General features: G+C 31.6%; 1 protein-coding gene and 1 long non-coding RNA gene across 3 annotated transcripts; both read right to left on the minus strand.

Annotated features, from left to right (window-relative positions):
• Positions 1-1,029: 1,029 nt before the first annotated feature.
• On the minus strand, positions 1,030-6,752 carry LOC127097885 (uncharacterized). Of its 2 annotated transcripts, XR_007793228.1 has the most exons (6): positions 6,633-6,752; positions 5,903-5,969; positions 5,748-5,809; positions 4,132-4,216; positions 2,619-2,689; positions 1,030-1,415 (listed from the first exon to the last, which is right to left on the minus strand). It is a non-coding gene; the product is annotated as an uncharacterized LOC127097885 (long non-coding RNA). The 2 variants fall into 2 exon arrangements; XR_007793229.1 differs by lacking the exon at positions 4,132-4,216 and having other exon boundaries at positions 1,031-1,415.
• A 10,832-nt stretch (positions 6,753-17,584) lies between these two features.
• LOC127097907 (uncharacterized) lies at positions 17,585-18,147 on the minus strand. Its single transcript, XM_051036394.1, has one exon. It carries the CDS (start codon positions 18,119-18,121, stop codon positions 17,654-17,656), a length of 468 nt encoding a protein of 155 aa, XP_050892351.1. The 5' UTR covers positions 18,122-18,147; the 3' UTR covers positions 17,585-17,653.
• Positions 18,148-19,051: the final 904 nt, after the last annotated feature.

Consider the following 19,051-nt stretch of genomic DNA (forward strand, 5'->3'; position numbering starts at 1 on the left):
TCTTTAGAATTTTAGAGTTGAAGGCAGAGAGAATGGTTTGAGAGTTCTTGTGGTAATCTTAGACAGGCAATGGTAAATTCCTAAGAATGTATTCTTAGAATTTTGGAAACCTTTGGAGGTATCTAAGGGGGATTGAGAAATACTTCTAAACACCTTGGATATTTGTGATTCTTATATTCAGAGTTGGAGAGATTGAGTAGAAATAGGATTTTTTCTTGGCAACTCCTAAGACTTTTTTCGTGCAACTCATATTACAATCTCTTGTAATAAATTTTGAAGTATAGTAAATTGGAAAATTGATCTCTCCCCCAGACGTAGATTGATTTGATAGAACTGGGTAAACAAATTCATTATGTTCTTGCCTATTATTATTTTTATTTCTTGAGGTTATTTGTCTGGTTGTTATTATTCTTTGTCCCATACATCAAATTTCTTGGTTTAATTTAACTCTGAACAATTCTTCTAAAGTGGAATTAAATATTCTATCAATTTCACACAACATGGTAATGTGCTTTTTAAAACCGGACTAAAATATCCTTACAAAATTTAGATTTTAATTTAAAAACTGAAACCCTAAATTTTACCAGGAATGGTGGACTAGTCCACATGAGCTAGTCCATTTTAAAGAATATTGAACTTTCTATAAACAAATCTATAAATTGATCAGAGGGGCTAAAAATTAAAGAGTTATATATTTTTGGCTTAATTGTAATTTTTGTCTCTCTATTTTGTATTGTTTGGGTTTTGGTCCCTCCATTTTAAGAATTACAATTTTAGTCCATTTTTTAAGTTTTGTGTTGGATTATTGGTCCCTTTTAGGGACTAAAATCCAACCTAAAAACTTAAAAAATGATCAAAATCATAGTTTTTAAAATTGAGGGATAAAAAAAAGTAAAATAAGGAGACCAAAATTGCAATTAAACCTTTATTTTTAATCATTAGAAAACCAATATTATTTAATTTTAGTCATCATAAAAGTTTTATTTATTTTTAATTCTAACTTATATGTTTTTTTCCATCTTATTGAGATTAAAAACAATTTATTAATGAACCTAAAAAAAACTCCAAGAAATCTCCAAGATTGATGTTTTCTTCTCCTAATTTCCCTAAATGATTGATCCCTTTCAATCCCCCTTTTCGATTTATTCTTCTCCTACTTTGTTCCGGTATCAAGTGTGAGTGTTTTGTTTGTTCCAATCATCATCTTGGATGCTGAGTTGTGCCTTTTTCATCTCTTTCAGTTTTCCGGCGATATTCATTCTTCTCTCTGAGAAGTTTTGGTATTGATTTGTCTTCTTTTGCGTCTTTTTTTCTGCAACTTCCAGTTTTTTCTCTGTCTTTTGTTGTTAGCTCATTCCTCCTCGTCGATGATGGATTTTAATTTCCCTCCTCCGAACCTGATCATTCCCAAGAAACTGTTCTTGGGAGACAACAACAATTCAAAACAAAAAAAAATCGCGAACAAAAATTAAAAATAGTCCCTGAAATTCAAATATGAAATTAATTATAAGAAACAAATCAGAAAATTTCAGTCACAACACCCCTTTAGATATGCATATCAAGAATCATGAAACTATTCATAAAAAAGAAGACGACAATGATGACTTCTACGTGTGGGATGAGAACGACGTGAAGGAAGAATAAAATCCAATCAACAAGCCATTATTTGAAAATTTCTGTCCGAAAAAGCTATGCACAAAAGTTCTATCAGCTTCGGTCTAGCTAGTAATGGTGTGGGCCTAAAGGGCTCAAAATAAAGGAGTTGAATTCTGGTTTTTTGCATATCACAATGGAAAATCCAACCGACATTAAAAGGATCCTCAAAGTAAATCGTTGGACATTCACCTCATCAAAAGTCACCAGCCTGATATAGTCTTCCTCTTCGAGGCTAAGATTCTCCCTCACTCTTTAAAAAAAATCTATCTTTTTTCTAGTATGTCTAATTACTATATCAAAGAGCCCTCCCTCCATAGCTGGTGGAGCAAAAGCATGGAGTTTGATTTTAATATGGAATAATAATGTAGCTATGAACATGTTAGACATTGATAAAAATTTCATTGACGTGTACTTCTGTTTTGACAACAAAATTAATAACTGTGGGCTCACTAGGTTTTACGGTTTCTCTAATCATTGTAAAAAGGCATGACTTGGTCGCTCATAACTGATCTTTTTAATGCTAGTAACATGGAAAACTGGATTGTTTGTGGTGATTTTAATATAGTTTCTCATGCTAATAAAAAATAAGGGGGGAAACCCATTGATCATAGTTTAACAAACAAATTTAACAACACTATATCTACCTGTAACTTGAATGATATAGGTTATTCCAGGAATAATTTTACTTTGGACAATAATCAAATGGGAAAATTTTGTATTCAAGACATGTTTGTATAGGTTTCTAGTTTCAGACAAGTGGATGGAGAAATACCATTATTATTCTAACACTCATTTGCTTAGATATTCCTCTTACCACTGTCCCATATTATTGTGGTTTGATACTTCTAACAAATGCAGAAAAAACTCACAAAAATAAAAGAATTTTTGAAAAAAATAAATTGGACCACTAATGAGAACAACAAGCAGATTGTTTAGAAACACTGGTGCAAGTCTCAAAGTACCTATGAAACCAAGCAGAAACAAATGTTGCAAGGCCTTGCTGAGTAGGGGAAATCCACTTTTGAGAATCTCACTACAAGTAAGATAAGAGCTAAAGAAAATCTCAGAAAATTCAGAAATTTGAATCATAATAAACATAACATAAAGGAAATTATTGAGCCAAAAAAAGAGTTTGATAACATTTTAAATATTATTTGGTGGAGACAACGCACAAAAAGTGAGTTGCTTAAGGATGGGACAAGAACAGTAAATTTTTTTATTTAAAAACTAGTAAAAGAAAATCTAAGAACCCTATAAAATACATCCAAGATAAAAATGGTCAGATATACAAATCCAAGGAGGAGATGGCTATAATCTTCACAAAATTCTGGACATAGTGGATAATGATATTGTTGACCTAGTCCTCAAAATTCTGAACAATAATAGTAAGATATCCAATCTCAACAATACTTTCATTTGGATGATTCCTAAGGTTAGTAATCCCTCTATTCATGCTGATTTTTGTTGAGAATGTGTCAAGTGTGAGTAGTGTGGATAATAGTCCCACATTGGTTGATAATGTGGAGACTTGAGCATTTATAAGTGAGAGAACCCACTCACCTATCACCTTAAGGTTTTAGGTGAATATGTGGTGTGTCTCTCACAAAGGTGTTGCTCTAGAAAAGGAAGTCCCACTATGTTCAATGCTCCCTAGTGAAAAATCTCCCCCAACAATTTTCTCCGCGTATCTCTTTATAATATCACTCTTAAAATTGTGACTAAAACTATAAATAGCAGAATTAAACCCATGCTTGATAATATCATGAATCCTTTCCAAGGTGCTTTTATTCCGGGAAGATTGATTATTGATAATATTATTCTAACTTTTGAATCTTTTCACACTTTGAATATAAACAAGAGTTCTGAAAAAGGTTATATGGGCATGAAGTTGGATATGGCCAAGGCTTATGACAGATTAGAATGGGACTTCATTAAAAAACCCTTGTTATTATGGGATTCCCAACCAATATTGTCAACACCATAATGGATAATATCACCTTTGTTTCCTATTTCGTTCTTATAAATGGGGATCCTACTATGTATTTCAATCATAATAGTGGCATTAGACACGGGGACCTCCTCTCCCCTTACATATTCATCCTCTGTGTTGAGGTCCTTTTTGGTTTGCTTTCAAAGAGCAAAAATGCGGGCATCATTCATGGTGTCACTATTGTTAAAAAGGATCCAGTCTTAACTTATCTTTTCTTTGCTGACGATAGCCTTATTTTTGCAAGGCAGTGGAAGAGGAATCTCGAGAGCTTAATAAGATTTCTGGGGCCTATCAAAAAATTTGGGGCATGTGATAAACTAGCAAAAACTTGTGATAATCTTTAGCAGCAAGGTTGAAGAGTATACTCAGAAGAATATTAATAGATGGATGGGCTTACCTACGACAGTGGGAAAATCTAAGAGATTGGATTTTCAATTCATCATAGTCCGTATGGAAAAGAGAGTTAAGGGTTTGAAGGAAAATACCTATCTTATGCGGGCAAAGCCACCGTGTTCAAAGTTATTGCCCAAACCATACCCACTTGTGTTATGAGTGTCTTTAAATTCCACCCTATATATCAAACAAAAAATATAATGATAAAGATACGAACATAAATATTTTTATCTTGGTTCGCTGTTAATGAAGCTATATCCAATTGACCCGCCTGAGTGATTTCTCCTTATCAATTAAGGACTTAATCCAGTAACCAATCTAATCACAATAAATTCAATGACACATAATCTAAGACTTTCTAAGAAATTATGACTATATCCTAGTCTTTAAAGGAAATCAACTCAACGACTAACCGTCAATAACATCTTGAGAATTCTGACTAAACTTAGTCTCTCAAGGAAATTAACAATTGTTAATCAAGATAATTGTTTTTACAAGGATGCTTCTTACTAAGCAGAATACACAATAAAATTCGGGTTTTACACTAGAGAATATTTGAAATTAAGCTCTAAGTGTTTCTCTCTTATTTTCTCTTGATGTTAATTTTCTTCATTGAAATTCTTCCAATGTAGAGTTTTTTTTCTCTTCACAACATCATTGTTTTCGTAATTCTTTTCCCCTCTTTATATAGGTGAAGAATAGATCCGTTAGAGGGTAGAATAGAAAACTTATTCAAATCCACCACAACTGTGATAATAGGTAGCTTCAGTTGTAAATATTGGGAGTTGGTAGAATGCTTCATATATAAGTAGATTTTTAGAGAAAGTAGATTTTTCTTTTGTACTTCTGTCACTTCAATCAGTCGTTGACTTTTGGACATAAATTCAAGTCAAATGCTTCATATATAAGTTGACGAAGCTTGAGTAAAGTTAAGAATCCAGTGAGAATAAGACTTCAGAGTTCTGAGACTTTCGATGCTTGAATAGTCATAGTCTTTATCATAGTCCATCTGGATAGTTTCTTTTCAGAAGTGTTGATTAGGAAATCCATATGCTTGACTCTAATTTTAGAACTTCTCCATATTATCACTTTGGTTCAAAATTCGATGAAGTCCATAGTCTCTCTTTGTCCAGAGTCTATTTTGGTTAGCTTTGTTTTGCATCTGGCTTGTTCATACTTTGCTCTATTCATGACCTAACTTGTTCAGAGTCTTCCGTACTCAGGTTCTGACTTGATTAAACTCCTCTTTACTCAGCTTCTAGCTTGTTTAGAGTCTACTTGATTCAACTTTTGGTTTGTTTAGATTTTACAGACTCAACAAACTATTAGAAAACAAAATTATTCTTTTACACTTTGTTATCATCAAAACTCAAGGATAATACATGTAGAATCAAACGTGTTCCAACAACAAGTGGATATAAGGGAGTGGTTTTGGGACACTATTAACACACAAAATAAGGACACAATCAAGAGATTTATGAGTACTTTCTATAGCATTTGGTGGGCCAAAAACAAAACCATCCATTAGGAAAATAAGACCCATATGGAGGACATCATCAACTATGCTAATTATGTCAACATGGAAGGAACTACATATAAGCAAAGCATCCACATTACTTAGAGTAGCAACCACCAGGATTAATGGTCAGACCATTATAGACACACAATAGGAAAAAAAAGAAATAATAAGAACAAGGATATTACTAACCTCAAAGGTTCTATGCATGCGTCTAAAAATCCAAAGCAAAGTCAGCATCAGGAAGATAACATCTACAAAGTCAACAACCATATCCAGAATTTTCAGAAGGTGGCTAATAAGAAAGAAGATAAAGGTGAGAAAGAAGATGAGGATCAAAATAGTACCTGGCAATTAGATAGCCTCACAAGAAGGGATCAACAAGTTGGAAAAAGAAAGGGAGTCCATAGGAACCTTCACAACAATGACAACAATAAGGAGAACAATAAAGGCAAAAATATAGAGGAAAAAGCTGAAGTTTGGAACACTAAGCTTCAAAATATGAATAACAACTCCAAAATCCACATGTCCAGATACAAATATAATAACCAATTATACAATATATATCTAATTGGATGCAACTATGTTGAAGTTGGAAGGAAGGAAAAATCTACATGGGAAATAGGAGAGTGTTCTCACAACCAAGACAATAATAAAGCCGAAAGTCAGATGTGTGGCATGAATTGAAACTTGGAGTCAAATTGGTACAATAAGAATAAAAGCATTGAGGATAATAATCTCAATCAAGGAAATAATCATGCTAAAGAGAAGGTTAACAATAACAAGATGATAAATTTCCAAAATCAATTCAGATACTCACGTCAGAAGATTAAGGATTTATGTAATAACATAAGCCAACTCCACAATAACAAGAGCAATACCATAAATCATAACCAACAAAACTACACCTAGGAGGGGAACACCAACACCAATTCGAAAATGCAAGAGGAGAATTAGAAACAAGATAATTCTAGAGACAACGACAGAGACAAGTTGAAGAGCAATCAAAAGAGTAGGAAAATAAACACTAGGAATAATGATACACGATAAAAATTTGAAAAACGGGAAGAACATTACCTGAGAAGAAGAGTTAATGGTTATCAACACAGATGCGAACTTAGCGATTAAGGGTCTGTTTGATTCAAATGAGGAGATGAGAGGGGGGAGATTTTAATGAAGGGATGGAATGGGAGGGGAGATGAGGGAATTTTTTTCATTATATATATATATATATATATATATATATATATATATATATATATATATATATATATATATATATATATATATATATATTTCAAAAGAGAAAAGGGGAGGAAAGAGATTTTAATTAAAAATATGTTTCATTCACAAGGAAATGGGATGAAATTTATTAATAACTTATATTTTTATCCTTATAAATTTATATAAGTTATATATATATATATATATATATATATATTGAAAAATTCATAAGTATTTTTTTGATAATAACATATGTATAAATAATTAAACACAAAATTTGTATTTTTGAGTGATTAAAATTTTTTTAACTTACTATATAATGTTAAGAAAAATTGAGTACACGTGATTCACAATATAATTCTCCGACACAAATTAAACTATGTGTTGATAACAAATTTTTAATTATGATGAACCATCTAATAACTTTTTTATAAAATAACTTATTACTATATATATATATATATATATATATATATATATATATATATATATATATATATATATATATATATATATATATATATATATATATATATATATATATACAAAAATATAAAATGAAAGGTTTAGAATTAGATATAAGAAAATAATAGGATAAAAAAATAAAAATGAACCTTAATAAACATAAAACTAAAAAACTATAAAAAAAAATTGAAGTGATTATAATTTATATTAAATAAAAAATATAAGTCTTTTTTTAAAAAGGAGAACGATTATAATAATTTTATATAAACAACAAAGAGAAATTAAAAAAAAAAGGAAAACAGTAAAGGAAAGAAAATAAATAATATTAAAATAATAAAATAAAATAGAGAATATTTTTATAAATATAATAATTTTTTAAATATCAAAAGAAACCTTGCCTCCGTTACTTGGAATTAGGGAGGGTACGAAGGGCTATAGCTGCAGAATGTCAAGCCATATACAATGTAGTCAATCTAGCGCTGGAAATGGAAGCGAAGGATATTTAGTTGTTCACATATTGCAAAACCTTAGTCGACCTATTCATGCATCAAAGTAAGCTTCAAGGTAAGAAGTGGAATGAAACTAATAACAATGGTACATAAGCAATTCATAACGAGATGGAGAGAAACAAGAATATTAGAAGAAGAGATGGCAACCTGACGAAAACTAAAAACGAGAATGATGCAAAGGACCAGACTCGTCTATAGAAGCTTATCTCAAACACTTTGGAAATCATAAAAGAGCTTTAGGAACTAGGCTATTAAATTTACTAGTAAGGGCAATAACTAACAACATTTAACTTCTCACCTCCAACTTACCATCTAGTTATTATCCTTACTAGTAAATAGAGTAAGAAGGAATATCAAATTATGATCATTATTATGTCATAATGATCACATGCCCCTAAACTTTCTCTCCATTGCATCTCAACAAGAACTCGATTATTAGTAGTAATAAAGTTACAATTTTAAATCTATTTCAGAAAAAAATAAGAAACTTATGATATATCCAATTCAATTTTCCATATTAAAAATATGTACTTCATTATACAATTTAGAGAAATCTCAAATTTTTGAAGGCCTTGTCTAGATAAGATGTTGTTTAATCATAAAAAATAAATAAATAGAGATCTTATTTAACTATAATTTAATTGCGGAAATATTTTCTGACATTCTATTTAATCACAATTAAACCGTGACAAATTTTAGATCTTGTGTGATTTTACACGCTCTCAAAGACGACTATGATATAAAACACATATTTGTCCTAAATATATTTTAGTATATATATATATATATATATATATATATATATATATATATATATATATATATATATATATATATATATATATATATATATATATATATATATGTGTGTGCGCGCGCGCGCGTGTTTGAGATAAGAAAGATGGATCAATCATACAACAATGAAACACAAATTGACTAAAGAAGTGCATAGACATGCAAAAACCCAATACATAACAATAAAAAAGCAAACATAAACAAACACCCAAAATCAACAGCCAAGGAACTCCTGAACAAGAGAACAAACTCCAGAGAAAAACTTACTCTATGATACATCACCCAATTGAATATCCAGTTAGAGCTGAGATCTCCAGACACACCATCAACATACCAAAGAGTCGCAAGCAGAACCAAAACTATTGAACACCTCAAGAACATGTCATAATTCTTGATCCGCTAAAGGTTTAGACACTAGGCAGTGTTCTGAAGCCATTCAAAGAGGGAGAGAGAGTTCAATGTTGACCGATTAAGAAACCAGTTCCAAGCTAAAAAAATATACTTCTTATCCATTTCATTTACATTATTGACACACAAGAAAATAGCTTATCATGACACACTAACCAAATAGACAACACCACCACATGCCAAATCATAACAAAACCTCTTATTAATTTAATATTCACTCCTAAAGATAAGAAAAACTCAAAAATCAAACTAGGTTCTTTAGGAAGAGTCGATTGTACCCCAACAACTTAAATATCCTATACCAACCGCTATAGGCTAGATTACAGGTAACAAACAGATGCGAGAAAAATTCAAGAGAAACCCCTCACTTGATACAAGAGAAAGGTATGATTGGGCCAAATAAGAAGACACCACTGAAAAGAAACTATCTTTGGAATGTCTCTACACCCACCTATCACTCTCGTTACTAAATTGAAAGTCTTGGAGGACTGAAAAGAAATCAGAGACCAAAGGTTCTTCATGGAAAAAGAAATATCTCATTCATATAAAATCCTAAGATGTCATCCCCTCTTGCAACCTTCCAATATCACCCATCAACCCTTCCTAAAATTTGAAGATGAAATACAGTCTCCTAAACCTAACCTTAAGAGGTATAGCCCATATCTAGGAATATTCCTAAAAGGATGTCTGAAGACCCGACCCAACCTTCTTAACCATCCCTTCTCAAAATAGTTCAAAGGATCCTAATTTTTTGGAGCCAAGGAAGGATGCACATTTACACCAATATGAAACAAAGTGAAAACCCATACATTAACCTCTGCACAAGGAGGAAACAAAAGGGACCCCTTACGTGGCAGACAAGATATCGAACCAAAGACTATAGGTGCTTGATAAAATTCTCCAACTTCATTTATTTAACAAGGCTAGATTAACTTTATGAATATCTATGACACATAATTCCCCAATCTTCTTAGGTTTATACACTTCAGAGCACCTCACCCAGGAAATTTTGGAATCCCCTTTAACACCTCCCTACAAAAAACTCATTTGTATCTTGACTAGCTTCTTCCACACTTTCACACACATCTTAAAGACAGAAAGAAAGAAGACATGAAGGGAACTAAAGACTTAATTAAGAAGAATAACTCTCCCCTAAGGTTGACATACCCATGTTTCCAAGAGTGAAATCTTTTCCACATAAGGTTAATTAATGGTTCCCAAGTGGCTTCCGAACAAGGGTTAGCTCCCACTAGAAACCCTAAATACCTAAAAGGGGGAGACTCAATCTTGCAATGAATAAAATTCTGAGCTAGCTCTAAAAAGATAGGCTCAACATTGATCCCAATCAGGCTACTTTTATGAAAGTTATCCAAAAGGCCCAACGCTAACTCAAAAATCCTAATGATTTCTTTGATAGTCTGCAAAACCTAAACCTAAAGATCAACCAAGATTAAATTATCATCAACATACTGAAGGGGGGAGACCTCCAAACCAGATGGACCTACTTTAAATCCATAAAAATGAATAAGATTAGAAGCCCTTCTAAATAACCCATTAATACCTTTAACTGCTAGAAGAAAGAGGAAGAGGGACAGATGATGCCCCTGCTTCAATCCTCTTTTGATCTTAATCTCATGAGTTAGGGAGCCATTGACCCACACATTCAGGTTTCCTGAAAAGACACAAGAAAGAATCCATGATCGCCACTTAGCTTTAAAGTTGAATTTGGCCAGCATATAATCTAGGAATCCGTAGCTAACTGGGTCATAAGCTTTCTCAAAGTCAACATAAAAGGTGAGGCAAACCTTTCACGTGTGATTTTCCAAATCAATCGCTCCATTAACGACAACAACTCCATCCACCAACATTCGTCTTTTAGGAAATCGGAATGATTAGGCGAGATCAACTTGTCCCTAACCAACCCTAGTCAATTTGCAAAAATTTGTCTACCAACTTATAAATAGATCCCACGAGTGAGATATGCTTAAATTCAACCAAGGAAGAAGAATTCTTAATCTTAGGGATAAGAGTGAAAAAGTAGATGGAAAATCTATGGGGGTAAAGACGCAAACCGATGGAGCTCAAAACAAAATAACCATATCATCTCTCAATAAAGTCCAAAACATTTTTAAACAATAAAAATTAAACCCATCAGGACCAGAACTCTTATTCCCATCACTCTTAGACACAACCTCATCAAGCTCCTCAAGGAGGAAATGGGAAGTCAAGACCAAATTATCCTTTGTATCCAGGGATCTAAAGGGGACCCCATCAAGTCTGGCCCAATATAAGTTTGTTCTTGAAATAACTCAAAGAAATATTTGAAAACCTCTTGCGGAATGACAAAAACCCCTTGAATCCAACTACCACCCACCTTTTTGGAGCCAATATCTAATTTCTTCTGCTCTTACTCTTAATCAAAAACATGAAAGAAACCTAAATTATAATCCCCTTCCTTAAGCCACTGAGCCCTCACTCTTTGAGCCACCTGAGAGTCTTTCAACCTAAAAAGAGCCCAAATATTAGACATAACCTTAGACCTAGAAACCAAGTTCCTAATTTCGAGTCTGAGAGACTAACTTTGATAATCCAAATTACCAGACACTTGCTTGTTCCATTCTTTAAGGGAAATTTTAGGGATATGAGGTTACCCATTAGAATAAACACCTTTCATCCCTAATTAGAGGAAGAAGACGAGGAATTACAAACCAACTTTGGGAAAGTAGGATGAGATAACCAACAGTTGTTAACCGAAAAGGTTTAAGACCCGTCAACTTATTTTCATACTTTAAAATAATAGGACAGTGGTCAGAGCGATCTATGGGAAGAGCCCACTCTACTGGTGATCCCTAATGGTCCCACCAGCCTTCCGAGATCAGAATCTGATATAACATGCTAACAACCCTTTCATTAGGTCAAAACCAGGTTAAATTCCTACCTAAAAGAGGAAGATCAAGCATATACATCCATGAAATAAAAGAAGAAAAAGTAGAGCACTCAACCTAGAAATTTTGGAAATACCATCACCTCTCCTCCTCTTATTAGGTGAGGTCACCACATTGAAATCACCTAGGGCACACCAAAACTCACCTAGAAGGTTGGACTTACGCAAGATAAATGATCCCACATACATCTTTTATTAGCCAACAAGGTTTTAGAATACACATTAACTATAATGACTTTGAAACTTCCTACTCCAAAAAATCTCCAAGAAAGGCAGAACCTAAGAAGGATAACAAATCCCTCCCTTTAGAATTACACCAAATCAAAAAGAGGCTCACTATCACCTAAAGAAGGAATAAAACTTCACTCATATAATGGATTACCCCAAAGGGACTAAACCAAAAAATATGAAATCTCAATGAGTTGGTCTCTTGGATTTCCACATACTCGAGAGAATTGGCAAGGATAAGATTTTTTACCTTCCTTATTTTAATACTACTTGAACCCCATAATATTAAAGTAACAAATCAACATATACATCCTCCTTAGATATTCGAGAAGCTTTCTTCTTCCTATCTCTCCTTTCTAACGCTATAAGTTTACCCTCATTGTTCTCATCACTCAATAATAACTCACATCTTAACTACTTTGAAAGCCTTAAAAGTTTTGAAGCTACAAGACTTTCAACATCCTTATATACCTTAGATGCCCCATGGGTAAGTGGTAACAAAGTAAAAAATTGGGAAGGAGAAAGAATCAAAGAGTCTTCTAAACAAATAGATAAAGAGGCCTATTGAGAACTCAAACTTCCATCTAGTATCAGCGTAGCAACACTACCTTGCATACAAAAACTAATAGAAGTACAAGGTTCAGAAGAGGGGTTAGCCATACCTGACTCCGAAGAAGGAGTGGGGGAGCATATGAATAATCTGGCCCATAATAGGGTCTGAACCTGAGTCTATCACCTAGAAATCGTATGGAAAAACAAATTGCAAACAAACAAAGGAAGGAGATCCTGATATAACCACTAGTGAAACCTCTGCTCTCTCTGAGAATGAATACATGATTTCACACACAAGCCTATGAGGAAGAGGAGTCAAGGAATCTTTGGGTAATGGGAATAACGACATGGAATATGCATTTCCCTTAGAAGTTACTTCCACAAACAAAGAGGGAACAAAAGAATCAACAAAATCCAAAGCATGCACCAAGTCTAAAAGATTTCCACTCTTCTTAGAAAAATAATAATATCACCACTAGGGGAATATGGGTTTTAAAATCATATATGGATGAGTATAAATTTAACACACCATCAAACCCAAGAGAACCAACCTGACCCAATATTGAACTAACACCCAAATCTACAACTGAGGTGCTCTTTGGACCCCCCTCAAAATATTTGTGGAAGCAAACAATTGGGGCGTTGAACCTCCACATGGCCCCAAAACCACTAGCATCCAACTAAAAAGAGCTAACACCTCTTTTTTGAAAATGACGCACTGGATAGGGGAAAAGATAGAAGTGGGTCGTACGTTGTGAGGACCAAGGTAGGAAAAAGTTGTAACACAAAAATGAGAAAGCTTCAAAGGGCCAACATGCACATTATCACATATTCTCTCTCCAATTTTAAGATTTACTTATATAAAAGTGGGAGGATCATCTTGTGACTAAACCCTTAAAGTACCCATCTCATCAGAATGAGAATGGTCATTCTCTACACTATCCGACCTAGACATGGTTGACTTTCCACCAACCCCACTTTCCACATGACATGAGGTCACTTCTTCCAAAGAACAAGCAAAAAGAAAAGCACCACTAACAACAAAATAATCATCTTATACCTCCTCGTTCTTGATAACACCTTCATGACGATGGACTAAAGCATCACCTTTAGAAGGATCCTCAACCTTACCTCCTATAATAACCTCTAAATCATCCACTTCTTCTTCTAAACCTTCTTTTTCTCCTTAAAATATGATGTTACAAAAATCATCAACAAGTTATTAGCTATAAAGTCACCATTTATTTAGGTAATTTATTTATCATCCTTTGCATTTTATGAGAAATAGATTTAGTCTATAATATAGGAAAATAATAAATGTAAATTCATTGAAAATGACTTGTGTAAATGATTATTTAACTTATTAATCTTGGATATAATTTTTCCAACATATCACTAAGATAGAATAGAGTTCAGGATAATGAAGTCATCATCAGATTTTTTAACAAAAACATAATTGTTAAAAGTAGTGTTATATATTTTTATCCACACATAATTGACCACTCCCTCCGTTCTTTTTTAAGTGTCATTTTTTTTATTTTTTACACATACCAAGAAAGTTAATCATTATGGTTACTTTTCAAACAATAATTCTCCTTTTACCTATAATACCCTTAATTATTTATTACATTTATTTTACTTTTTCTCTCTTTGTAATGATTATCTAAGGTTAATTTTGACAAAAATACAATTAGTACTACCTTGAAGTTGGCAAGTGACAACTAAAAAGAAATATTTTTTTTTCAAAAAATGGACACTTAAAAAGGAACGGAGGGAGTATAACTTATTGTATCATTACCTTGGAGTTTAGTTCTACTTATAATACACTCTTTTTTAATCTACATATTATTATTTGCCTTAAATTTGAAAGTCATAAGTTACTTCATATGAATATTTTCCTCCAAATAAAAATGAAGGAGGAAACAATTACATCTATTTTCTCTATCTCTAAATCAAAAGTAGCAACCAAAATAAATATTTTTCTAATTAAATACAACATAACAATATGTGAGAAAATTTCATTAAAATTGACGTATTTTTTTGACATATATCTTTCACCACTAATTTCAATTTATACCTAGAAAATTTAAAGTTACTCTTATGTTTTATTCTATAAATCCACTTAATTTTCAAACCCCTCTTGTCTTTAGTTAACTTCACTAAATCATAACTTGTCTTTTCATGAATTTCATATTAAAATTTATTATATCCAATCACTTTTTATTTTCTTCAATCTCCATGGCTTATCAAAAACACTCAAATTCCCTTTGTATATGATTGTCTCTTTCTATTAGACCTCATAATTTATACTTTAGATGGTTCAAGAGAACCATCAAGAATCGCATACTATGATATTATCTACTCATTGTCATAATCATTAGTTTGAATGTTTGCTTCATCTCGAAGTTATTGATCATTAACATAATCATGCAGTCCACCATTTTAAAAACTACAACTATTAGTGTTTGAATATAAACAGATTCAGATCAACATCAAAAAAAAGTTTCTACCTTTCTTAGACGTGTTCTTCTCCATCTGACTAATGTCTTAGATAGTTTGATCTTCCATAAACACTACATAGTGACTTTTGATAAGTATTTTCTCTACATAGTCATACAAAATGCAACTGAATTCATCTTGGACATAACTAATAAATATGCATTTCCATAACTTTTCATCCATATAGCATGTTTCATGCTTTGAAGTGAGCTTCAAAATCTTACAACCAAATATTATCCAATGACCATAATTGACATTCTTTGCAAATCAAACTTTATCATGAACTCCATTTTTCAAATAAACAATAAGACGAAGGTTAACAACATGCATCACTTTACACACGACCTCACTCAAATAGTGTTTGGGTAACACATATTTAAAAGGCATACATCTCATTATCTCAATCAGTGTTATTTCCATCCTTGCCGCTAAACCATTCAGCTGATAAATTTTAGAATGAACATGTTCATGTGCGATACACTGGTTATTTCAATAGATATTAAATGACTACAATAATCATCATCATTGTCAATACAAACACATTTGATCTTCTTTCTTTATTCCGTCTTAGCCAAATCTTGAAATTGTTTGAACTTATACAACACTTGTATTTTGTTTTCAAAGCATATGCACATAGTTTTCTACAACAACCATTAATAAATATAACTAAATAAAATGTACGACTAAAATATTTTACAATTAAGAAATCACATACGTTAGAGCACACTAATATAAACAACTCTGATTTTTTTGAGAGATGATTCCTTTGAATGATATTATGGTCTATTTACTAATCATTCAATGATAATATTTATCTAAATATATATTCAATCTTGGAAGTAGATTATTTTTGGATAAAAACCTTAACCATTTTCACTAACACGACTACTGAGACACTTCTATATTAGCGACATCCATATTATCTTTAACAACCAAATATTTTATCCAATACAATTAGCAATTTTACTTTCTCTATCCAAAATTAATTTACCTTTATCGAGTTTTCAATTTCTAGAGTTAAAGTAATTCTCATAACCTTAATAATGAAATATATGGCCATAAATCAAAATAAAATAGGTATTTATAGTATATTTGAGTCCTTTAACTAAAAAGTATATTCCCTTGATGGTTTGGAAGACAAAACCATAAAAATACCTATTATCTTAAAGAACATCTTAATCGCCCATCTTTAAACCTTCAAAGTCGCATGAAATATAAGATGTGAAAATTTATTTTTACTCTATATAATCATATAAACTTCAACTTATTCAATCTTGGACATAACTAATGAAAATATATTTCCTTGACTTTGATTACAAATTAGATGTTTCATCCTTTGGAATATATATGCACCAAAATCTTACAACCAAATATTATTCAATGACCATAATTGATATTTTTTCCAACCAAATTGTATTGTGACTCTCGTTGTTCAAAGAAACGGTATGACGAAGATTAATAACATGCATCACTCTATCCACGACCATCATCATCATCCATTTTTTTATGCTTATTATTATGGATTAGGTTCTCCTTTTTCCACTTTAAACAATTTTTTTTATACGTAGCATGTTTTGTAAAAGTAATGACACATCACTTACTTGTATTTAGATTTTAACGAGTTTTTACTCTTTTCTCACCACCCTTCAAATGCTTTTTTTTTAAATCTCAAAAAATATTTTTCCTAAGAACACCGTCCTTATTTATTTGTAAAAATACTTTCTTACAACCATAATATAACTCCTTTCGACTTATTTATATATATGTGGCTAAAATATTTGGGTATTTCACATGGTAAGAGAGTCTAATACTCAAAACAAACATCTTTTTGACACATTGAAATCATAAAGAGCAGACGCAAATGTGTGTTTATGATGTTGCACGTGAAACGAAACTGATGTTAAATTATTTTAAGATTATCTTTTGAGCACTATTATTTAGAGTGAACACATGTTATCACGAAGCAATTGAATTAATATCTATCTCTTGTTTTAACATATTAGATAATATGCGCTTTATTCGTAAAAAAATCATTTCAACCGACTCTAATATGTATTGTAATGTTAGTACAATATTTACTATTCCAATTTTAGCTTTCCTTTTTATATTTGAGGAGAGCTCATCCAGTCTTCATACAAGTAGTCATGCAACTTCCTTTTCGTGAAAGATTTATGTCTTTTAATTTTTTTATTCAAACTTTTATATTCGAATCAATAATCTATTTTTTGTTCTTTTGAATAATTTTCTCCTTTTTTAGAGAGATATTAATTTCAATTTACATTACTAAGCATCGCAATTTCATAATAATTATCAAATAAGTGAAAAATCATTGATATAAAATTTTGATAGAAGAAGATACATTCATGTAGATAGAAATAATGATGCCGACACAACATTGTCAAGTATTTGGGTTCAATTGAATATTGAATTGAAACCAATGAAACATATAAAATTACTTATGTGTATGGTGTTAATTAACTATATCCAATAATCTCTTTTGGAAACTTATCGGAGTAATTAGTCGTTGATGAAGAAGAAGGTGGTGATTGAGGCAACCGAGAGCTAAAATCTTTAAATGGGATATCATCTTGGGCACTTTCATTTTCAAAATTGAGTGCATAACTTGAAGGGTCATAGCTAAAATCTGCGGAATGTGATTGACGATTATGACATTGTTTGCGACCCACGCGTGCCCTTATACTTCTACCCCTAACGCGTGAAAAATCGCTTCCATTATTTGGGGGTGATTTCTTGAACCACGAGGATGATGAACTTGACGAGCCTGCAGGTGAAATTGGTGTTTTTGGTATGCGTAATTTGTTATAAAATCCTTCTCCTTCTTCAAATGAAGAATCATGATGATGAACATTTCCCGTGAAACAACATATTGTATTTTTAAGTTTGTTTTTTATGGAAGATTGTCTCTGAATCCCATTATCCATTAGAAATGAATAATAGGAAAAATTGATTGAAAAATAATGATTAATAAAACTCTTATTTTGTGATGTGATTGAGGCACTGTGAATTTTTATAATGGATTTAAATGCTTAAGGAGAAAAGCGAATTAGAAAAGAGAAAGAAGTTGAGGATATTAATGAGTTAGTGAGTTGGGAAAAATCCGAAGATTCCGCGAGACGAACGTGGTTGCGATTTTTATGTTAAAACCACATTGTTATGTTTATGTTTAGGTAAATTTGTGCTAAAAAACTTAATTACTTATGTGGAAATTATACTTTTTTTTCGATAGTTTTTGCTTATATTAGGCTAAATTGTAGGTAGTATATAAGGTTGATAATATCCACCCTACAAATCTAATATAATTTGTTATTCTTGCTTCTTACAAATACAATTTAAGTATATAGGTGTAACAAAAAAAAGTTAATTTTGTTAATTTGTTGTTGTGTTCATAAGTTATTTTCATTTTTTAAAGGCGTGAACTGCCATAATTTTTTTTATGAAATAGTTATTAGCAACTGATTTTTCTTCTTTTAGGATTTACTAGAACATTCAACCTTTCACACACTATCATATTTTTTTGGTCCGTTTATGTGCATGTATGAATCACTTTTGTTTTCTTCAGTTTTATTTTTGTATAGTCAAAATTTTGAATTTTCTTAGAAAATTCTATCACCAATCAGTGTTATTAACTAAAGTTGAAGATTCCTCATCAATATGTTAGACCCAACATTGTTATACTTATCATTCAACTTGTGTAAAAATTGTATTTGATCTTATGTCTTTGTCTCCAAAATACCAAAATTAAAATTACAAGAGTACTTAATCGCAAAAGTTTTATTCGAATCTAATGTGGATAACTAAGTGTGGATTTACTTGTTTTTTTTTGTCTTTGTCTTTGCAATAAACTAATGAAA

This window comes from Lathyrus oleraceus, chromosome 6 (genome assembly GCF_024323335.1).
Source record: "Lathyrus oleraceus cultivar Zhongwan6 chromosome 6, CAAS_Psat_ZW6_1.0, whole genome shotgun sequence".
NCBI classification, from domain to species: domain Eukaryota; kingdom Viridiplantae; phylum Streptophyta; class Magnoliopsida; order Fabales; family Fabaceae; genus Lathyrus; species Lathyrus oleraceus.

Bases quoted from the DNA above. Each gene is read 5' to 3' on its own strand.
- LOC127097907 (XM_051036394.1), bottom strand. From the start codon at position 18,121: ATGGATAATGGGATTCAGAGACAATCTTCCATAAAAAACAAACTTAAA.